Source organism: Octopus bimaculoides, chromosome 10 (assembly GCF_046866305.1).
Source record: "Octopus bimaculoides isolate indiv1 chromosome 10, ASM4686630v1, whole genome shotgun sequence".
NCBI classification, from domain to species: Eukaryota; Metazoa; Mollusca; class Cephalopoda; order Octopoda; family Octopodidae; genus Octopus; species Octopus bimaculoides.
The window spans coordinates 30,350,934-30,373,667 of record NC_142937.1 but is presented as its reverse complement, the minus strand read 5'-3'; the positions used below and the strand labels follow the sequence as shown (position 1 = coordinate 30,373,667).

Sequence of the window (22,734 nt, the reverse complement as noted above, 5' to 3'; positions counted from 1 at the left end):
GGCCAACGAGAAGATAATTTTGTTTTTCTCTGCTTGCTTTCGGTCATTGCAAGTAAGAGGGTTCTATTAATGTTTTTGAGAAGGGAGCGTCAGGAAAATAAAGAAACAAACAAATAGGAGTAAAGAGAGAGAAAGACAGAATGAAGCAAGTTTTTCACTGCTTGCCTTTTAGCCTGCAGACTGGCCGTCAACATACAGCAAATCCTCTCACAAGGTTTTGGTCGGCTCAAGGCTATAGCAGAAGACACCTGCCCAAGGTACTATGCAGAGGGACTGAACCTGAAACCATGTAGTTAGGAAACAAACTTCTTACCAAGCAGCCACACCTACTTTTTAAAAAGATTTAACCCATGGAGATTATTCTTGAGCCCTTGTTTAAGAGCCGAATTCAGTGATGTAAGCCCGGAGGTTTTTTTATCGAAAGTAACCGGCAAAGTTTTGTGACGTATGACACAAGTCACAAGAGGCAGTTGGTGTTCAAGATTATTACTGACCTGGGCATTTCGATTTTCATATGACTTCATATGATTCCTGTATCCTGCTTTTGACAACAGAACGCGATCACACATAATAAATATCCAATGTTCGTTGTTGATTTCAATTCCAATTGTTCCTAACCGCAGCGTGCTGCATCGTTTTTTTGGCACTATCATGCTATTAGCTGTCAGAAGTGAAAATGCTCACTGCCTGCTAGTGAAGTATCTGTCTGTCTGCCTGTCTGCCTGCCTGTTGCTGGCCTGTCGATTCTTTGGCTACTGACAGCTAATACCATGACTGGCCGGAGCGAGCTATATGTCTGTCTGTCTGTCTGTCTCTCTATCTATCTATCTATTACTCGAAAGTTCGCGCGTCCGCGCTAGCTAGTCGTGAGTAGAAAACACAAATTTAATATAAAAACATATTTCCTGAAATTGCAAATTATTTAAAATATAAAAATATAATTTTCAACAGAGAGAATTTATCAAAATAGAAAACAAATGAAGTTTGAAGTTTAAAAATAATAGGATCGACCACTCACGACTAGCTAGCGCGGACGCGCGAACTTCCGAGTAATAGATAGATAGATAGAGAGAGAGACAGACAGACATATAGCTCGCTCCGGCCAGTCATGGTATTAGCTGTCAGTAGCCAAAGAATCGACAGGCCAGCAACAGGCAGGCAGACAGGCAGATACTTCACTAGCAGTGAACACTTTCACTTCTGACAGTTAATAGCATGATAGTGCCGTTTTTTTCCCTCTCAGGCATTGCAACTTTCAGAATCGGATTCCAAAAGGCAAAGAAATAGAAGAAACTTGAATAATATCTGTCACTTGTGTTTTAAACCCTGTCAGTCAGCAGGTGGTCTTAAATGTCATCTGAAGACTTATCAACGGAGGGATTGTGTTGTATGATGGTGTCGTGTGGTGTGTGCGTGTGTGTGTGTGTGTGTGCGTGCGTGTGTGAGTGTGTGTGTGTGTTTGTGTGTGTGCGTGTGTGTGTTTGCGCGCGCGTGTGTGTGTGTGTGTGTTGATGGGACGGCTATCATCTGTCAAGATGAAGTAATCATATATATATATATATATATATATATATATATATATATATATATATGACAGGCTTCTATAAATTTACACCTAACAAATCCATTCACAAGGCTTTGGTTGGCTAACGTTTATAATAGAAGAGATTTTCCCAAAGTGTCATGGAATGAAACTGAATTTGAACCCATCTGGTTGGGATGCAAACTTCTTAACCACATCTGTGACATCTACACCGATAGATAGACAGACAGACAGACAGACAAATAGATAGATAGATAGATAGATAGATAGATAGATAGATAGATAGATAGATAGATAGATAGATAGATATCTTTTTATTATAGCAACACAGGGTTAAATACAGAAAATGGACAAATTACAAAGTAGAGCTTTTCTTGGTGGGGGGGATAATTTCGATCAAAAGGGATCGCGGAAAAAAAAGGTGGGGATTTCGATCAAAAGGGATCGCGGGAAGAAAAAAAAAAAAAAGTGGGTGGGGGGGCGATCAATAGGGATCGTGCATTACAGTCAATGTAAAAAACGGGGAACAGATTAGGTTTATCCGTGGAGAGAAAAGCCTACGGAAAAGACAACGGTCACCTCAGGCTTTTTTTTTCTTTTAAAGGTACATGAAAGTAAGTACCTTCTCTCTTTTTGTCTCTTTTTGTTACAAGTCTATGCTTAAAATGGTGTCGTCTTTCATTCTTACCATTCTTGCCACATTTACCCATTTTTTATTGAAACTTTCATTCGATAACACTTTCCTCTCTATCCTCATCCTCCTTTTCAAGTGGTACTTGAAAAAGTTGACGAGGGTCTGACCAGAGAGGAAAGTGTTTGTTTGTAGACCTTTCAAACGCGTCCACCACACGCATTCTTTTGCCATAGCTATCAGTGTTACAAAAACCGTTTTTCCTTCCCGTTTAAAGGAAGGTGGCGGAACAATATTCACGATAGACTCGGCTGACGCGACAACAGCCGTTCGACGAAGGTCCACAGCTCTGAAATATCTGGACACTGCACGAGTGCGTGCAGAACGGTTTCGTCGCTCTGACCGCATCTCGGGCAGGTCGGTCCGGTGGTTTTCGAACCGTGTCTGTAGATCTTCTCTCGAACTGGTAGTGCGTCTCGATAGCATTGCCAAGCCAGGGATCTCTGGAAATTATCCATAGGCCCCGGCCCGAACGTCGTCTTGAAAAGGCGGGTTAGGAATTTCTCGTCGACACCCAGGTTTGCCCCGAGAGTGTCGTCAGACCTCCCCTCCTCTAGTCCTCTATAGAACGCATTGGTCGTTTGGAAGTTGCACAAGTTTGATCAGAGAGATAGATAGATAGATAGCTAGATAGATAGATAGATAGATAGATAGATAGATAGATAGATAGATAGATAGATAGATAGATACACAAATAGATAGATAGATACACAAATAGATAGATAGATAGATAGATAGATAGATAGATAGATAGCTAGATAGATAGATAGATAGATAGATAGATAGATCAAGCAATCAATTATGAAACAAACAAATTTGAATCTATTACACAATATTTTTAAACATCTGATGTGTTTGAAAATCAAACTTGATTGATTTGAATTTAAATTTTTAATTCCACAGACGTGCGACGGACCAGCGTCCCGACCAGGTGGGGAACCTTACGCCATTGAAACAGAGAAACAATAATTACACAGACGACCCAACACATTAAACGATAACGAAATAATGCATCGAGTTTAAGCGCTCTTTATTTTATAATTGAACCCAACAAAGGATTAATAAACCTAGCATCGTTCACCTAATTACTTTAAATGTCTCCACACTTGTAAACCACTGATGCCCTATTGACCATCCTATAATATTCAGACAACCAACACCTACCTGATGTGTTTCTGCCGAATGCAAAGATGCATGTTGCTATTATTTTCACAAAGTTATATATTCCTAGGAATTTATCAACTGGTCATATATTTATGCATATTTGAAATTTCTTCTAACTTCATATAATATCATAAATGATAAGTAGGACATTGTATTATATTCTTATTTTATTTCATTTTTACTGTACTTTTCAGTGTACTTTTTCAGTGAACAACTTTTACATCGTGTGATATCAGGTTTTCGCTATCTTTTCTTCTTCTTATGTATTATTCTCTTTTAAATGCACTTCTCAGTCAATAAAAGTAACCTGTTTAAAAGTGCCTTTTGTTACAATTCGTGTGTGTGTGTGTGTGTGTGTGTGTGTGTGTGTGTGTGTGTGCGCGTGTGTTAAGGCATATATTCACACATACACACATTGGTTAAGTACTTATGCACCTGAAAAAATAACAGAATTTAAGAGCTCGGTTGTTTAACAAGTATTTACATGTTGACCTAAAAGAAACCGTAATTTTGCAATATTATTTTATTCACATAGTTTTACATGTTTACACTTTTATCGCCTTCAAAGTATTCTCCATTTGAAGGAATGCATCCGTCCAGGCGTGTTCTCCGCTATTCGAAGCTGTGCTAGAATTCTTGCAAAGTGATGCCTTTTAACGCCTCCATCGTTTTTTTTCCTTCGCCTCTTCCACGTCTGCAGATTCCGTATCACATGCTTTTATCACCAGTGATGACCTTCGAAAAAAGATTCGGATCAACTTCCAGCTGTTCTTTCGGTTCACGACACGCATTCACTCGTGACTGCTTTTAATCTTCCGTGAGCAAGGCGAGGCACAAATTTTGATGAAACTCTTTTCATTCGCAATTCTTCGCTCAAAATGCGTCAGCAGGACACACCAGTCATATCAACAAGTTTGTAAATTGTTCAGTGATGGTTTTCCAAGATCAGTTCATGAATTTTCATGATATTTACATTCATTCGGTAGATCGACTGTCGTCCTGAACGAGGTTGGTCTTCAAGCGTCAAGTAACCATTCCTAAAGCACGGAAACCACTCGAAAACTTGTGTTATGCTCGTAGCAGCGTCCTTCTAAGCTGCTTGAAGCAAGACAACTGCTTCAGCCGCTGTTTTCCTCAGCAGAAAACAGAAGCACGCTGTTCCTACGTTTCAGTCATCGCAAAAGTCAACGAACAGGGGAGAAGCACTGCAAAGCAAAGACACACCGGTCGGTATACTGATGCCTGATGGCCACATAGAATGGCTTCTAGTAGTGGAAGCATGAACTACAACGGGCCTATCTCACAGAGCACGTTTCTGGTTAATTTTTAATGTCCCCTCGTATTTATTATTCCAATGTAATATCAGTAGTATATTAGGATGAATGGAAAACAAAAGATCTCATTGATATTTCCAAATTTTCATTTTGTTTACGGTTGTTTCTATGATTCACACAAAGGCATTGTCAACCATTTTGTTTCTATGACTCACACAAAGATGTCAACCATTTAATTATTAATTGTAGTTATGAAATTCATTTACTTGAATGTGACGTGGAAGTCATTTCATCAGAAACGTTTTTAAATATTGATTTCAAATTTTGACACAAGGCTAACAATTTAGGGGGAGAGGATAAGGCAATTACATTGACCCCCCGAGTTAAACTGGTACATGTTTTATCGACCCTGAACGGATTAAAAGGTAAGTCGACCCCAGCTGCATTTGAACCTGGAAATTCTGCTAAGCATTTTGCCCATCACAGTAACGATTCCGCCAGCTCATCACCTTAACGCCTTTAAATATTTAAACCAAATTCCGGTTACAACTTTAAATATAATATACAAAATGAACATCTCAAGAAAATAGGTGTAGTAAAAGAAAAAGTATGTTTCTAAGTTTAGATGTTTAATAGTTTCAGTCATTGGACTGTGGCCATACTGGTGCACCACCTTAAAGGGTTTTAGGTGAACAGATCGATCATTTTTATATGTTGGTCTCTTTTGCCAAACTGCTAAGTTATGGGGAGGTAAACAAACCAAACTAAATTGTCGAGTGGTGGCAGGAGGGCGAACACACACACACCCACATTCGATGCAATCGATAAATGAACCTCATAGGATCAGCATGCAAAGGAAACATTTCATCAGAGAGCTGGAGAAGAACACAACTGTCTGACGAAAGTATTTGCTTTGCATGCTGGTCCTATGAGGTTCATCTACCGACTGCATTCTCAGTATGACATCTGTGACAAATGCGACAAAGGAGTACCAAATCAAAGTTCGTGTTTTCCCTCTCTTCCTATCGCTGTGCTGTTTGTGTTACGTTACAGGCCATCTTTGAACTGCCGAGGACCTGTATGTACGTGTGATGGAGGGAGTTTAACGGGATCGACATTTGAGCTGAAACCTGAATGGCATAACTGTCACATGTTGAACAGATCCAATCATACACGCACGGACACACACACACACACACACACACACACACACACACACACACACGCACACACACACACACACACACACACACACATGCATACATGGTGAATAAATAATGCCATAAAAAATACCAGTTCCTGTTTTGTTATTGTTATTGTGCAAAAAATATTTCCCAATATTTTCAATTTTTATGCATACCTCACACAGCTACATGCGGATTTGGAATACTGCAATAAGAAGGCCTGCTTCAAGAGGACACAGCTTGGAGTTTAACCCTGCCTACATAATGCATGCACACACACACACACACACACACACACACACACACACACACACACACACACACGCACACGCATTCACTCACATACGCATACATGGGGAATAAATAATACAACAGAATTTTTCAATTCCTGTTTTGTTGTTATTCTGCAAAAAATATTTCCCAGCATTTTCAATTTTTATGCATACCTCACGCAAATATAGCAGCTACATATGGATTTGGATTACTGTAATAAGAAGGTCTGCTTCAAGATTACACAGCTTGGGGGTTTAACCTTATCTGCATAATACATACATACATACATACATACACACACACCACGGGAACCAAGAATGGACCAGCAATTATGTGAACCTGTTCATTGGCTACACTGAGGCCCAAATATTTTCACAATTCACTGGTCCCACTCCCGAACTATATGGTCGTTATATCGATGACTGTATCGGCACGACCTCACTCTACCGCGAACTACTAGATTCTTTCCTCTCTTTTGTCCAATCCTTCCATCCTGCCCTCGAATTCTCCTGCACTATCTCTAACTCTTCTGACGAATTTCTTGACATGTAGACCATGCCTCTGCTCTCTCTCCTCGCACCCGCCCCATCCTTATTCGTCTCCCGTTTCTCCGCACCTACCAACCCTCCACCCTACCTCTCCAACGCACCATTCTCTGAGCCTTTCAGCGACATTAGTTCTACCTCTCCACCTCGCACATCTTCCCTAACCTAGCCTTGCCCTCCTTCAAACAAGCCCATAACTTGCGTGACCCCCTGGTCCATAGTTCCTTCATTATCCCACCTCCGAGCCTGGTCCCCTCCCCTGAGCCCACTCGCGCTGTCATACCTCTCCAACACCACCATCCTCACAGGCACCCATCACCGTCCCTATCACGTCACCGACTCCTTTACCTGCACCTCTAGTAATGTTATTTACTGCATCTCCTGCTCCGAGACATCAAAACCCCCGAGACATTAGGCTAGGCATCGAAACCCCGGTCTCGCGCCGCTTCCGCTCTATCGAACATTCGCTACAACATCTGTCTGTGTTCAGACTGTCTTTGCACAGGGCCACCCGGAATCCCGCCTTCGCCGTGAACAGAAATTAATCTTCTCTCTTCTTTCCTTTGCGTCATATCAGCTCAACTCACCCCTCTCTTCATCTGACACCAACCCCACACGGATTCCCCCACACCTCCTTCATTCAACTGCCTCCTCCACCTATACACCTACATACCACCCACCTCGATATCCTCATTACACACGCACCACTATACACACACCCATACACACTGTTTAACTCACCACTCACTTCACACACCATTATACACACACCCACGACACCTTCCCACTCCACACAATCTAGCCCCTACCACTTCTCAGAACCCACACCGTCATCCACACGCAATCTTCAATAGCGTTACCACACATACCACTATACGAGCAGCCACACACACTGCTTAACTCAGTACACACACCACACACCCTCATGCACACTCTCACAGTCACACAAGCACATAATGCCTGGACACAGACAATATATACATCCACACCTACATAAGCTCATAATACTTGAATACAAACAATGCGTACACACCCAACGCAACATGCACAATGATAACTTTCACCCACAAGTATACACTATACACATGCTCACTATTTGGTCACAAACACATACACACTCATATACACATGTACACACACCACTTGAAATAGTACATATCAACTGCCACGCACAACTCACACACACACGTTACATATGTACACACACGTTACATACGCACACACACACACACACACACGTCAGACTTACTTGCACTCATTCACACATACACACTCACACACACACCATTCTCACGTACGTACACACTTTCGCGCACCTTAGTTCGTTGGGATCATTATTATCTCCCTTTCATTCAACCTCTTTTTTTATCATTATCTCTCTTTCATTCAACTTCCTCTTTTTTTACTGTTATACACCATGTTGGACCGCTAAAATCTACACTGTTTTTTCTCTCCCCGTTTTGTTTTTTTTCATTCTCTCTCCATTTTTTTCTCTTTTGTTCCTTACTGTCGAAGAGCGTAGGCTCGAAACGTAAAAGACTTTTCACTTTTTCCCGGGCGTCAAACAAATACACCTCCTTGTTGTTCCTACACTTGTTTTCGCCTTTTGCTTTTCTGTAAATTTGAACTATATACACACACACACACACACACACACACACACACACACACACACATATATATATATATATATATATATATATAAAAGAAAAATAGAAGTTGAAAATGCACTGAGAATAACTAAAATGTTTTCTTATTATCATATTTAAAGATTTAACCAGTTTTTTCACACTTTACTGTGATTTTCAAAAATTTGAAATAGAAAGGCGTGACTAATGTTGCAACAGTTCTGCTACTGACTAGTGTTTGAAGCCTGCCCTATTTTTATAAGGAGTTTATGGCTCAAATTTGTATACACTGTGAATAGGTTTTGATTGGTAGAGGATAGTCACATGACTGGTCTTAGAAAATTTTGTAGGTTCCCCGCTCCGTCCGTGTGTTAGTATCAAGTGATATTGTTTAGCGTCGTAATTTAAGGCCGAACGGTTGACTGAACATATCTAATGACAGTACTAATTAATCAACGCCCTGAATGTTTTCTGTAAAGTGTATGTAGAGAAAGAACACCTGATTAAGTTTATAAGATTTCTTGCTACGTCCGTGCGTTAGTGTTACGTGGCAGTATATTTTTCACCTAAAATGAAGGCAGACACGCTTGATAACCGATATCGGTGTGTTTACATCCCCGTAACCTAGCGGTTCGGCAAAAGAGACCGATAGAATAAGTACTAAGCTTACAAAGAATAAGCCATGGAGTCAATTCATTCGAATAAAGGCGGTGCTCCAGCATGGCCACAGTCAAATGATTGAAAGAGTAAAAGAATAAAAAGAAGTTTAAAGTTTGATCCTTTTTACCCAATTAGAGAACAAGATTTCAAAGCCAGCATTTTCTGCATGATAACTATCATAAAATGAAAGTAAACAGCAAAGTTTTACAAATAATCTTGTCTATTCTAGGCACAAGGCCCGAAAACTGTTTTCTGTGCATTGATAGAGAGGGAAGATTTGGTATTTAGGGTTTATGTCTACGGGGCATTGGTCTAGGTGCTTGCTTACGGGAAGTTTCCTAGTAGTGGGGTCCCGGATTTGTTGCCTGTGCACCGTAAGTCTATCCCTCAAAGTTAAGCTGGTTTGACCAACGTACTCACCACCACAACCTCCACATTTAAGAACAAAGATTAAGTTCTTCGAAACACAGATGAAGCCATATTTTATGGTAAAAGTTTGACCTGACTTAAATTTGTATGTTGAGCCAACTAAGAGGAAGATGCAAGTTCCGCTGTTAGGGCGGTTGCACTTTTTGACTTGCGGGGTTGTATTTTTGGTGGGTAATTTGGTGCTGGTAAGTAATTTTTTTAGGGATTGCGGTTGTCTCTTGCTTTTAATAATCCTATGTGTTTCTAGTGCCTTTTTCATTCGTGGGTCCTTCAGAAGTAGGAGTATATTTTGGTGGATGATGTTGTATGCTTCCATGTTTCTTGGATTGTGTGTTGATACGTAAGATAGAGTTTAAGTGTGTCATGGTGTTTTCTTGTTTTCCGTAACTCTTGGATGTCTATCATTTTTGCGCGTTCTATTCATTTTTGATTAGACTGACCGGGTATTTTCTATCTAGTAATGTGCTTTTAAGTTCTTGGTGTCGCTTTTCTCGGGTTTCGGGATTTGATGCAATCATGCAAATTCTTCTCGTTAAGTTGAACGGTATATTTATTTTAGTATGTTTTGGGTGGCAAGAGGAGAATAGAAGATATTGTTTTGAGTCCGTTGGTTTGAAGATGTCGGTTTCAGTCTCAGTATCTCTCTTTATCATTAAGATGTCCAGGAAGGGTAATTGTTTGTGGCTGTATTCCATTGTAAACTGGATACTGTGGTTAATGCTGTTGATTAGGTTTTTAAATTTTGAGAGTTGTTCAAGGTTATATAGCCATAGGATGAAACAATCATCCAGGTAGCGTTTCCAGTTGGTGAGTAAGTATTTTTGGAAGTTGTTTTCAAATTTCAATCTAGCGTGCTCGTATACTTGGACTTTCAAGTATGCCATGACAAGGTTGTCAAAAGTAGGCGCTACCCTCGTTCCCATCGCCATGCCCGATTTTTGTCTATAAGTGTTTTCGTTGAAATTGAAAAAGTTGTTCTGTAGGATGAATTTTATTCCTTCAACGATGAATTCTTTTCCGATTCGGTCAGGAATGTCATTTGGGAATTTTTCCAGCCAGTATTGTATCGTTATTATTCCGTATTCGTGAGGAATCGAGGTGCAGAGGTTTATTACATCGAATGAAACCAGGAGGGAGTCTTTACTGGTTTTGTTCGGAAGATGGTTTAAAAAGTCTAGATCATCCCGTATAAAGCTCGGTATATGTTGGAGAATAGGTTTAAGGAGGACATCGATAAAGTTACTGAGTCTGTGTGTCTGCCCTCTCTATCAATGCACTGGAAACAGTTTTCGGACCTTGTGCCTAGAATAGACAAGAACTGTGTCTAGAATAGACAACATTGAAACATTTTAATTTGTCAACATTGAAACATTTAAAGATGTTTTTTTCTAATTTTAAACTTTTACCATTGATAAACAAAAGATATTGTTGAAACTGTAGTTTGGTATATATATATAAATAAATGTATTTTAAACATTTACGAGGTTTTGAAATTTAGGTGCATTTTCAACAACACTTTTTCCTATATTTTTTACCTGCGTGGAAACACCCACTTCTTTTGTTATATATATATATATATATATATATATATATATATATATATATATTTCATATAAATTATTGTATATTTCTATACACAAAAGAGGTGACCCTAACAGGACACCTTGCATGCTGAAAAGGGCAGTTAAAACCCAAACCACGGATAAGAGTAATTTCAAAAGGAATGAAAAATAAAAACATTTCAATAGTTACCACTTGTACTCGAGTTTCTACATCAATGAACAAATAAAGTAATTTGTCGTCCGTGTCTCATCAGAATGGGCACTACAATTAATGTATATTTGTGGAACACTGAAGACACGCATGTTGCATCTATATCCATACATACATACATACATACATACATACATACATACATACATACATACATATATATATGGAGGACACTTGTTCTAAGCCACTTTGACTATTGCTCTCAGCTATGGTCACCAACCAGTGTAAAATTAATCTCAGAACTTGAGGCAATCCAACGAAGCTACACGAAGAAGATAGCCTCTATGCAGCATATAAGCTATTGGGAAAGACTCAAGAGATTAAGACTCTATTCCTTAGAGCGTAGACGAGAAAGATATGCCATAATATACATCTGGAAGATCCTCGAAGGAATTGTCCCAAACTTTGGCATCGAAAGTTACACAAATAAAAGAAATGGACGCCATTGCATAGTGCCAAGGACTCCAAATTTGCCATCAAGGTGTAGGACAAGATACTGCAATAGCCTGGGTTTCAGAGGTCCATAGCTCTTCAATATCCTCCCGAAGGACCTGAGAGACCTGCATGCGTTGAATGTAGGTGTCTTCAAGATGAGGCTGGACCTCTTCCTGTCAGGTGTCCCAGATGAACCAACTTCACGGCAGGAGGTGCAGATGAGAGCAGCTGCATCAAACGCTCTCATGCACCAAATGTCAATTCCTGAAGTAAAATTCGTGAAGTAAAATTGTGTAGCAACACCAAATGGCGGTGCCCCAGCATGGCCACAGCTCATGAGCTGAAACTAGATAAAATGAAAAATGAAAAATTATATATATATATATATATATATATATATATATATATATATATATATATATATATATATATATATATATATATATATATATATATAATATTATATTTATATGAGCCTTGGAAGTGTCATATATATATAGAGGCAGACACCCAGACAGACAGACAGATAGATATACATATATTAGTGGAAATCGCCATGTATACATTAATACATACGCGTGTGTGTGTGCATTTGGGTGTGTGCGCTTGTGTGTGTGTGTGTGTGTGTGTGTGTGTGTGTGTGTGTGTGTGTGTGTGTGCGTGCGTGCGTGCGTGTGTGTGTGTGTGTGTATGCATATTATAAATTTAATTACCCAGAGCATGCAAAGCAAAGAGAATCAGGTCACTGATGCATGTATTCCAACAGACCTGAAAAGTAAATAATGCTGCACGCTGTTGGATTTTGCCTGAATAAACATTTCTCACTTTGAGACGATGTGTGTTAACAATACACACAATTCAATGACTCTAAAACAGCCTGTGTTTTAGTATAATTCAGCCGCTTTAAGTGAGAGACAGTACATTGGACCTCTGCAGCGAGATAAGAATACTTGTTTCTGTCTATAAAATTCAACAACCAAAATATTTTTAGATGCATGGTAAGGCCCACAAGGCTGAAAGCTACAGAAGATGTAAGTAAATTTAAATGAAAGATCAAAGAAACTTATTTTGTATATTTTCTTAGGTGTGCTATTCCTGGTTACGACAACGACACGTATAAAATCCAAAGTGAAATCCATAAGGAACTGATCAAAGAATATATTCCAAAGAGTGAGGATGAAGGGGAGGTGGTTTACGAAAAATGTTTGATATATTTCAATACCACAGGAAATGGAAATCGAACTACACAGAAGTGCAGCCCTTGGGTGTACGATAAATCCAACACGCACACCTCAATCACCACTGAGGTAAGGTTATTTTGCAGCTCACATACAAGCTAATCTATATATTCTATATGCCTACCAAACTATCTAGCTCTCCATCTATTTATTTATCTAGATAGGTCGACAGATAGATAGATAGATACATACATACATACATACATACATTAATACATACATGCATACATACATATATACATACATAGTAGATTGTTCTATCTGTCTGTCTATCTATCAACCCAGTTATCTATCTGTCTATCCACCTCCCTACCCAGCTCCTATCTACTTTTAAATCTACCTCTATATCCACAAGCCTTTTATACATCCTTAGACATTGGAAACTTTTATATTACATATCCTCTGGGTCAGAATAGATTCTGGAACTAACTCTTGAAAACCATCTTTGCAACGAAGTCCCTCCACACAAAAGATTCTGGTTTAACTCTCAACAGTGACATAAATGCAGTGCAAACTCAGGTCCAAAATATCTGACAAACAGTCAAATTTTATTTTCAGTCTTATTATTGAAACAAATGTAAGTATAATAATAATAATAATAATTTACCCCAGTGTCACTTTGATGGTATGCACTGCTCTCTCACTCAATAATAATAATAATAATAATAATAATAATAATAATAATAATAATAATAATAATAATAATAATAATAGTAATTATTATTATTATTATTATTATTATTATTATTATTATTATTATTATTATTATTATTATTATTTTATGTTTGACTTTTGTTTTGCATTTGTACAAGTTGGATCCAAGTCTCACCCAGAGACCTCAAGAGACAACAAGTTAGAAGTTCATGTAGGTGTTATGCCTAGGGTACCATATATTTGGATTTGTACATAGTGTTGTTCTAGAGAATGTTTAAGAAACCATAAGAAAATTATGTGTTTGTTTTAAAATTTGAGATCACATAGACAGTATTTTATGTAGGATATGGGCAGTTCCCATGAGCACTATCTTTTGAACTTCAGCCATTTTGGGATTTCCTGGTATCTGAGCTAGGTAGTAATCAGCCCGTTTCGCTGTCATTCCCAGGGCACCTATGACAATAGGTATTGTTTTCGTCTTCAGATTCCACATTTTACTAATTTCTATTTCAAGATCTTTATATTTGCTCAGTTTTTGGTAGGTCTTGACAGATACGTTTATATCGATTGGGACAGTCATATCAATGAGGAGGCATGATTTTTGTCTGAAGTCTTTCAGTATGATGTCTGGCCTATTTGCGTCTATCTTTCTGTCAGTTTGAATGCTGAAGTTCCAGAGGAGTGCGATGTGATCATTTTCAAGTACTGGGGGTGGTTTGTGTTCCCACCAATTTTTATTATGGGGCAAGTCCAGGTTTTTGCAAATTACCCATTGAATAGATTGTGCAGCTCTATCATGCCTGTTGAGATACTCTGTAGGCGCAAGCAGACTGCACATGGAGACAACATGATCGATGGTATCATTTTGTTGTTGGCATATACGACATAATGGGGAGCTGCCGTTCTTTAATATGTTGGCCTGGTAGTTCTTTTTGTAGGTAGGCATTGATCTTGGGCTACTATGATAAACCCCTCTGTTTCTGATTTCAAGCCAGAGGCCATTAGCCATTGATGGGTAAGGGCTTTGTCAATATCTGCATTATTCGCTCTCTTTGGGTATTTGCCAGTGAGAGGTTTTCCATGCCATTTTTCAGTCATAATATCTAAGGCAGCAATTTTAGCACGGGTTTTCAAGCGCTTAGCTTTTTCTGCAGGTGTTTCTAGTTCGTCTAATTCTTGAATTTGTTGCAATTGGAATTCACTTAGATATTCCTTTGCCTGTTTTGTTACTGAGTAAGATGCTTTCTTGCATTCATGTTTTGAGACAAGTTTTAGCATCCAGTCCTCAGAGTTTTTCAGATAGGTGTCTAGGCCAATTGTGGCTACCTTCATTGTTAATACCAGCTGTAGAAGTCATCGGCCTCCCTCTTTTCTTGGCAGATAAAGACGTTCTATATCTGCCTTAGGGTGGTGCAGTCTATGCATTGTCAACAGTTTTCGTATTCTTCTGTCAACATTACATATTTCAGTAATTGACCAGTTAACGATATTGAAACTGTAAGTCACGACTGGTATGGCTAGAGCATTGATCGCTTTGATCCTGTTTCTCGCGTTCAGCTCTGTCTTATTATTATTATTATTATTATTATTATTATTATTATTATTATTATTACTATTACTATTATTATTATTATTATTATTATTATTATTATTATTATTATTATTATGATTATTACTCTTATAGACGTCGCACAATATCGCGAGGTTGTTGATTGAAGACATTGTGTCTACCGGTGCTTTGTGCTGTTTGTCAAGTCACAACAAGGGCCTCAGACAGACAGTACTTTACGCAATATGCATGCAGTTCCAAGTAATGCTGACTTTTGCAATACATCTAGATGGCAGGGTATTTCTAAAGTTTTCAGATGCTTTTTTTTTTCAGATTGGGTGATATTGAACCCAATGCTCCGATGCCAATAGGGATAACCTTTATGTTCGACTCTCGTAGCTGCCACATCTTAGGGATCTCAATTCTCATGTCTCCATATTTATCAACCTTTTCTCGTTCTTTCATGATGACATGTTGATCTCCTGACACTGCTACTTTGATTATTAGGCACTCTTGTTTGTCCCTCCTAAAGGTTACTATATCCGGCCTTCAGTACTCTAACACCTTGTCTGTCTGGAAATCAAAGTCCCAGAGTATTTTTGCCTTCCCCTTTTCGCTCATTACCTTTTCCAGTGTATGTTAGTACCAAGCACCCGTAACCTTATATCCATACTTACGACATAGTAGCCAGTGGAGGTTTTGGGCTACTTTGTCGTGTCTATGCTTGTACTCTTTCTGCGCAAGACTTTCACAAGCACTAACAATGTGAGTCACACTTTCGACCCTCTTCCCACACATTCTGCAGATGTCCGTTGCACTTGTGTGGTATATATTCTTTTTCACTGAGTTGTTATTCAATGCCTGATCCTGGGCAGCGATGATTAGGCTTTCAATATTCTTTTGTAGGTCACTCTTGTTAAGCCACCTCCATGATGCTTCCCGGTCTTTTAATTTGTTGGTTTCACGGTGAAACTGACTATGTAATCCCATACGGAGTAGGGTTTCTTCTCTCTCATTGGCTGTTCTTGATCGGAATTCATGAGCACTCTCAAGTTCATTTTTATTAAATCTTTCAGCATTAGCAGCATACTGTAGCAGACCTTGTTTGTTGTTTACCAAATATCCTGCCATGTTTCTTCTTTCACTGTTGATGCACTCCCGTACGCTAATCAGCCCACGTCAACCTTTACCTCTCTTCATATAGAACCTGTGTGCATTCGCACCATACAGTATCATTATCTTTCGGGTAGTGCAATCGTGTTGGTTAATCTCCGCTTACGTCCATTTCAGGATGGGTGCAGCATTATTATTATTATTATCATCATCATCATCATCATCATCATCATCATCATCGTTGTTGTTGTTGTTGTTGTTGTTGTTGTTGTTATTGTTGTTATTATTATTATTATTATTATTATTATTATTATTATTATTATTATTATTATTATTATTATTATTGTTCAGTAGTTTTATTTTTATAACGTGCTTTCACTTCACTACCAAGCGCAGCTCTGTGCGCCTTGGGTATGTGCTGTGGTTTGCTGTGGTGCTCTTATGTTTACTGTATTGAAAGTGTTTTGCGTAGAATGTGTGCAGTACCCAGTAGTGCAATTTTCTGTATGTTATATATATTTGTAAGTCCTGGTGTCTTTGTTATGTATTTGTCTGAATATTTTTTTATTATACCTAAGGCACCTACTATGATAGGAATTGTTTCTGTTTTTAGACTCCACATTCGAGTTATCTCTATTTCCAGGTCTTTGTATTTTGAAAGTTTTTCCATTTCTTTTAGAGAAACGTTGTCATCTGCTGGTATTGATACATCAATTAGAAAGCATTTTTTTTCTTCATGATCTTTGACAACTATATCTGGTCTATTTGCCTTAATTTCTCTATCTGTGTGTATTGGTATATCCCAGAGTATGGTTGCTTTCTCGTTTTCTGTGACCTTTTCTGACGTGTGTTTATACCATCTTTTTTCTGTTGTTATTCCATAGTGTTGGCATAGCTTCCAGTGTATATAGGTCCCAGCTCTGTCGTGTCTGTGAATATATTCCTTCTTAGCCAGGACTGGGCAGCCAGAGATAATATGATTTATTGTTTCTTGTCCATCTCCACATATTCTACAGTTACTTGTTATATTTCTTTTCATTATGTGTTTTTGGTAATTTCTGGTGGGGAGGCTCTGGTCTTGTGCAGCAATTAAAAATCCTTAAGTCTCTGCTTTGAGTCCTGAGCTTCTCAGTCATTGCTGGGATTTTTCTCTGTCTATTTCTTTCGCATTTAGTTTAGCCCAGTATTTACCATGTAGGGGCTTTTCTTGCCATCGTTTTATCATGGTCCGTTGTTGTTCTAGTTTTAGTTTGGATTTCATTTGTTTTATAACTTTTGTTGTTTCTTCTTCTTCTTCTTCTTCTTCTTCTTCTTCTTCTTCTTCTTCTTCTTCTTCTTCTTCTTCTTCTTCTTCTTCTTCTTCTTCTTCTTCTTCTTCTTCTTCTTCGTATTTGTTAGGTAGATTGATTTCTTGTTTGTATTTGTCAGCTTCCTTAAATACTGAAAACAGTTTTTTGTTTTGCTCGTGTTTTGTGGCTATTTGTATTAGTTTCCCTTGCTTCTGGAGTAGGTATTTTTGCAGTCCTATGGTGGTTATTTTATAATAGTTTTCTAGCTGTATAAGACCCCTGCCACCTTCTGTGCGTTGTATATATAGCCTTTCTATGTCAGATTTTGGGTGGTGCATCCTATATCCTGTCATTATTTTTCTTGTTTTCCTGTCTATTTTAGATAGTTCGTTTAGTGTCCAGTTAAGGATGTTGTAGCTGTAGCTTATAACTGGGACAGCTAAAGTGTTGATACCCATTATCTTGTTTTTAGCATTGAGCTCTGTTTTTAGTATTGATCTATTATGTTTTTAGCATTGAGCTCTGTTTTTAGTATTGATCTATTATTATTATTATTATTATCATTATTATTATTATTATTATTATTATTATTATTATTATTATTAACATAACATGTGCATTAGTCAAATTGGATTAATTCAATAATGGAAAACAATATTTTAAATCAGTCCAAAAATGGTTCCACGTTCATTTTTGAGGGGAGGGGTGATGAAGATTTTTAGGTTGTTTAAAGCGTTTTCATTGCCCCTGCACCACCAAATTTTAGTGGTTGTACTCTCACTGTTCCCTAACCAATGGACAGTGGTCCTTGTGACAGCAGCTCCTTCCCTATTATACAATCGATTCTGTTGTGTGTCACGTGACCGTTGTTCCTACAACAAAGCCCTTTGAATACAAACTGACTATGAAAGGGGTTTCCCAGAAACAGTGTTTCTACAATTCCAAAACATAAAATCATTATCATTCAAATTATAAAATGTATACATTAAATAATTCTCATATTTCTCATGGCAGCTGAATCTCGTTTGCGATAAAGCGATTCTGGCAAGGCACTTCATTACACTTTTCTTCATGGGCTACCTTTTTGCCATGGTCGTCTGTGGAATTTTATCAGACAGGTAAGTTTGGTGTGCCATATCTGCACATTGGTGTGTTTAGTGTTTGTATTATATTTTGTATTTTTTCATATTTCATATCTATGTGTGTGTGTATGCACGTGTGTGTGTATTCACGTGTGTGTGTATGCACGTGTGTGTGTGTGTGTGTGTGTGTGGTGTATGTATACGTATATATGGTTGTAGATGTTAACTCATGACCAAGCATGACCACTTCATAAACTCAAAACGTCCTTGCAAACGTTCTGACAGTCCAAGAAGTTCCTGCGCATGAGCTTCTTTTGAGAAGAACCACTTTTCTGAGCAAATGGCTATAAAACCAGGGGCACAACAGAAGCTGAGATGACCAGAAGCCAACTGCATTTCAACGTCTTTTTATAGAAGTTTACCTTTGCCTAAGAGGAAGTCCTGACAAGAAACAGGGGTCCCTCATTCCAGTGATACATAGACATGCATATACACATTACTACACATACACACGCACACTGACAGTGAGTTCGAAGTTTCGGCCAGCTAAGCCATCGTCCGACCGAGTTAGTCTTGTCTTAATTCAATCTCTTGAGCTAGAATCTTCCTTGGGTTTGTGGGTTTGAGTGGAGTGGAGTGGTAATCAGGTTTCTATGGTTGGTTATTATGGAGAGGTGTTTTGGAGAAATCTTTGTTGATTAAATTTGGGACGATGTTATTGTTTAGAATTTATTCATGTAGGTAGAAATGTGTAGACAAGTGGGTAGGTGTTTCTCTTTTCTTAGGTAGGCACAAGGTGTGAGAGTATTGTTGTTGCTTTTGGTATTATTGGATTTATTGGATTTGGCAATGCAAAGGTCAAAGGTACAAAGTCCAGTATTCTGAAATTTGTGCCTCGCTTGCTCACGGAAGATCAAAAGCAGTCACGACTGAATGCGTGTTATGAGCTGAAAGAACAGTTGGAAGTTGATGCGAAACTTTCCTCGAAAATGGAGATTGGAAAGTTAATAATTGTTTATAATTAATTGCAAGTTAATCATCATCCCTTACAGTTGTTTCAATTATTACTCAGTAAATATTAAGTAAATATTAAATTTATATGACCTTAGCAAAATATCTTCAAAGGGAAAAGCATACCCTTGGATGTTTTATATGTGTTTATGAATTCAGTGTGAGTGTGTGTGTGTGTGTGTGTGTGTGTGTGTGTGTATTTAATCAGATGAATTTTAAGTTTGTCACTTTAATCTTTTTCAGATTTGGTCGGAAGAAAGTGATAATTGTGTGTTTATTTTTGCAAGGGTCAACCGGAATAGCAGTGGCTTTAATCTCCAACATTTATGCTATATATGGGTTACGTTTTATCACTGCTATCGGTGGTGCTGGCTCCTTCGTTCCCTCAGTTGTCCTTGGTAAGCAAACAACAATAAAACTCTATAAATGTCCACTTTTAAATTTGAATGCAGGTTGAATGATTTTCCGTCTTTTATTCTTAATCTGCTCTTTTCCATTAGAAAGAGCCCTTTCAGAGGTTTTAATCATATCAGCGACTATAGTTTATCTCATTACGGAAAAGAAATGTTACGTTGCTCTGAGTGGAAAGGCAATAGTGATGGCAAAGCAGAAGAGCACAGGATACGCAAACACATATGCACTCATATTCACGCTGGTATGCATATATACATGCGCACACACACAAACACATACACACATAAACATACACACATATGGACTAAGAATAGTATAAATACAACTTATTACATGAATATTATATTGGATAATTTGTTGCAGCAAATGCATCTAAATTTGAAAAACTTGTAATGGTTTAAAAATGAATTTATTAACATATATACCAAAGTAGTTTCAACAATATTTTTTGTTTAGCAATGGTAAAAATTATGAATTAGAAAAACATGTTTAAAAGTTTCAATGTTCACAAGTTTAAATGTTCATAACAGTCAATATTATAAAAACTGTTGCCCAACTTGTTTAAATGTACAAAATTCAATAGTGTTAGTAGTGGTTGACAAGAAATGAATATCATCAAGTGTTATCTCTAACTGTATTACTATTTATTATTAGTTTTCACAACTTGTCGGAAGTGAGTCCCTTTCGGTTTGTATTTGGGATCGAAGTTGTTTTTGTTTTCAGAAAAGGGGGGGGGGTCCGTTATGTGTAAGTCTATATCTCAGAAAACCCGCTGTCATCCCTAAATGTTCTTCTTTGGTTATTTCATGTAACTGCGAACGTGGCTTTGTAGCAGTGTGACCAATTTTCAGCTGTTTCTAGAATGATGAGCCGACAAAGTTTTTTTCTATTGTTGTTACTTTGTGTAGAAATCTAAGCAAGCGGAGTCACAATCATCACTGTGATAACAAAGACGGGATCTATTTTAAAACGGGGGCGCCAGTTTTCATTTATGTTTTATGTAGTGTTTTTGGTACGGAAAGACTTTCAAACTTCGTATACTTATCTATTTTGTGTTATAGAACAGAAAAATATTTTTGTATTCGAATTTATTTCATGTAAAAAATTGTCTTATTTCGATAATTTCTACTAATCACTGACGTCTATTCAGTTGAAAACAGTTAGCGCTGTAACGGTGTATATCGTATTAATCCCCTAACCCTAACACTAACCCTAACTAGACTGTTAACCGTAACCGTAACCCTAAAACTAACCCTAACTCTAGAATCCGAACTCTAAAATTGTTACACACATAGATACGCACAGCGTAATTTATTATATAAACAATATATGCGTATAAATTACGATTAAACCGGATGAAATATGTCACAGGGAATAACATTTTTATAACCGCCCAGCAGTAAGTCTATTGAGCTGAATAGACGTCAGTGATTGGTTGAAATTACAGAAATACGACAACTTTAACATGGAATAACTTGCGAATTCCTTTTTTTTGTTAAGAAGACTAAGAGTAAAAGATGTTTTATATGACACACTCTACCAGTGTCCCAAGTTTCAAAGTGTTTCGTTAAGAAAATACTGGCGCCCCCGTTTTAAAATAGATCCCAAAGACGAACAATGGCTTAAATTTTTTGGAGCCATTTATTTTTTACTCGTACGTAACATCGTGCAGGTGTACGCGCGTATATACAAATGTATGGCAAGTCTACGGTAGACTACAAAATACAAAAATACAAAATAAGACAAACTTAAATACAAAAAATATTTGAACAGGGTTTGACGGATATTTGACTTCCCGATAATCAAACTTTGTTATAAGAAAGTTGTATATCAGGAAGTTAAATAACAGTCAAGCCCTGTTCAAATAATGTTTTGTATTTATGTTTGTCTTATTTTATATTTTTGTATTTTGTAGTCTACCGTACACTTGCCATACATATGTATATACCCGCGGTATACCTGCACGATGTTACGTACGAGTAGAAAATAAATGGCTCGAAGAAATTAAAACCATTGTTCTTCTTTGTTATCACAGTGATGATTGTGACTCCGCTTGCCTAGATTTCTACATGAAGCAGCAACGTCAAAGTTTCAGTCATACTAAGTTAAGAGTTGGAAAAACAAGGGAGAAATGAAGATAGTAAGAAAAAAGGGATTTCGTTTACAGCTTCTGTGGTTCTCTTTCCGTCATGTACAGGAACTTCTCTCGCTTGTAATGATGTTGTTTGCAGTCTATGTGTATTTATAATTTTTTCCGCGAACGGATCTGATTTTTGATTCGTTAAAGTACTGGTGACGTCTTGTTTTTCTGGTGGTCAAGTTTGTCGTTCTGCTTGGTTGGCTTCCAGCCGTTCCAGCTGGTTGATTCTTTTAAAGGGTCATTTTGTTGTATTTGCTGAATTTCGGTTTTGACCAGAGGTAAAATTTCATTGGTCTAGAGTCAAGTGACGTCGGCAACTGGTGTTTTTATGGTATTATTGTATGGTGATTTGAAGCTATGGTTTCGAAACCCAGGTAGAAGACTGTTACTAAAGTTTTTAAAAACTGTTTGTTGCACCTGGTTGTTTTTTATGGAGAAATTCAGTCTTTTTCCCTTCTTCTCTTTGGTGTTTTTTCTTCTTTCTAAAGGATATTCAGCTGTGGTTTATATTTTCTAATGAGTGTGCTTTCTTTATTTAAGCGGAATCGGGATGAAATGTTTCTGGTACATTGATAGAGGGAGAAGATTTGCCATTTCAGGTCTATGTTAATGGAGCAGTTATATTCATTATCTCATTTACATCAG

The 22,734-nt window shown here is 37.8% G+C and overlaps 1 protein-coding gene across 1 annotated transcript in view; it reads left to right on the top strand.

Moving 5' to 3' along the window:
* Positions 1-10,396: 10,396 nt before the first annotated feature.
* The window catches only part of LOC149133499 (organic cation transporter protein-like), a 33,442-nt gene continuing 21,104 nt past the window's right edge, over positions 10,397-22,734 (top strand). The window contains exons 1-4 of the mRNA XM_089359101.1: positions 10,397-10,476; positions 12,684-12,906; positions 18,457-18,560; positions 19,779-19,933. Of these exons, the coding sequence (XP_089215227.1) occupies positions 10,397-10,476; positions 12,684-12,906; positions 18,457-18,560; positions 19,779-19,933 (562 nt within the window). The remainder of the gene's footprint in view (positions 10,477-12,683; positions 12,907-18,456; positions 18,561-19,778; positions 19,934-22,734) is intronic.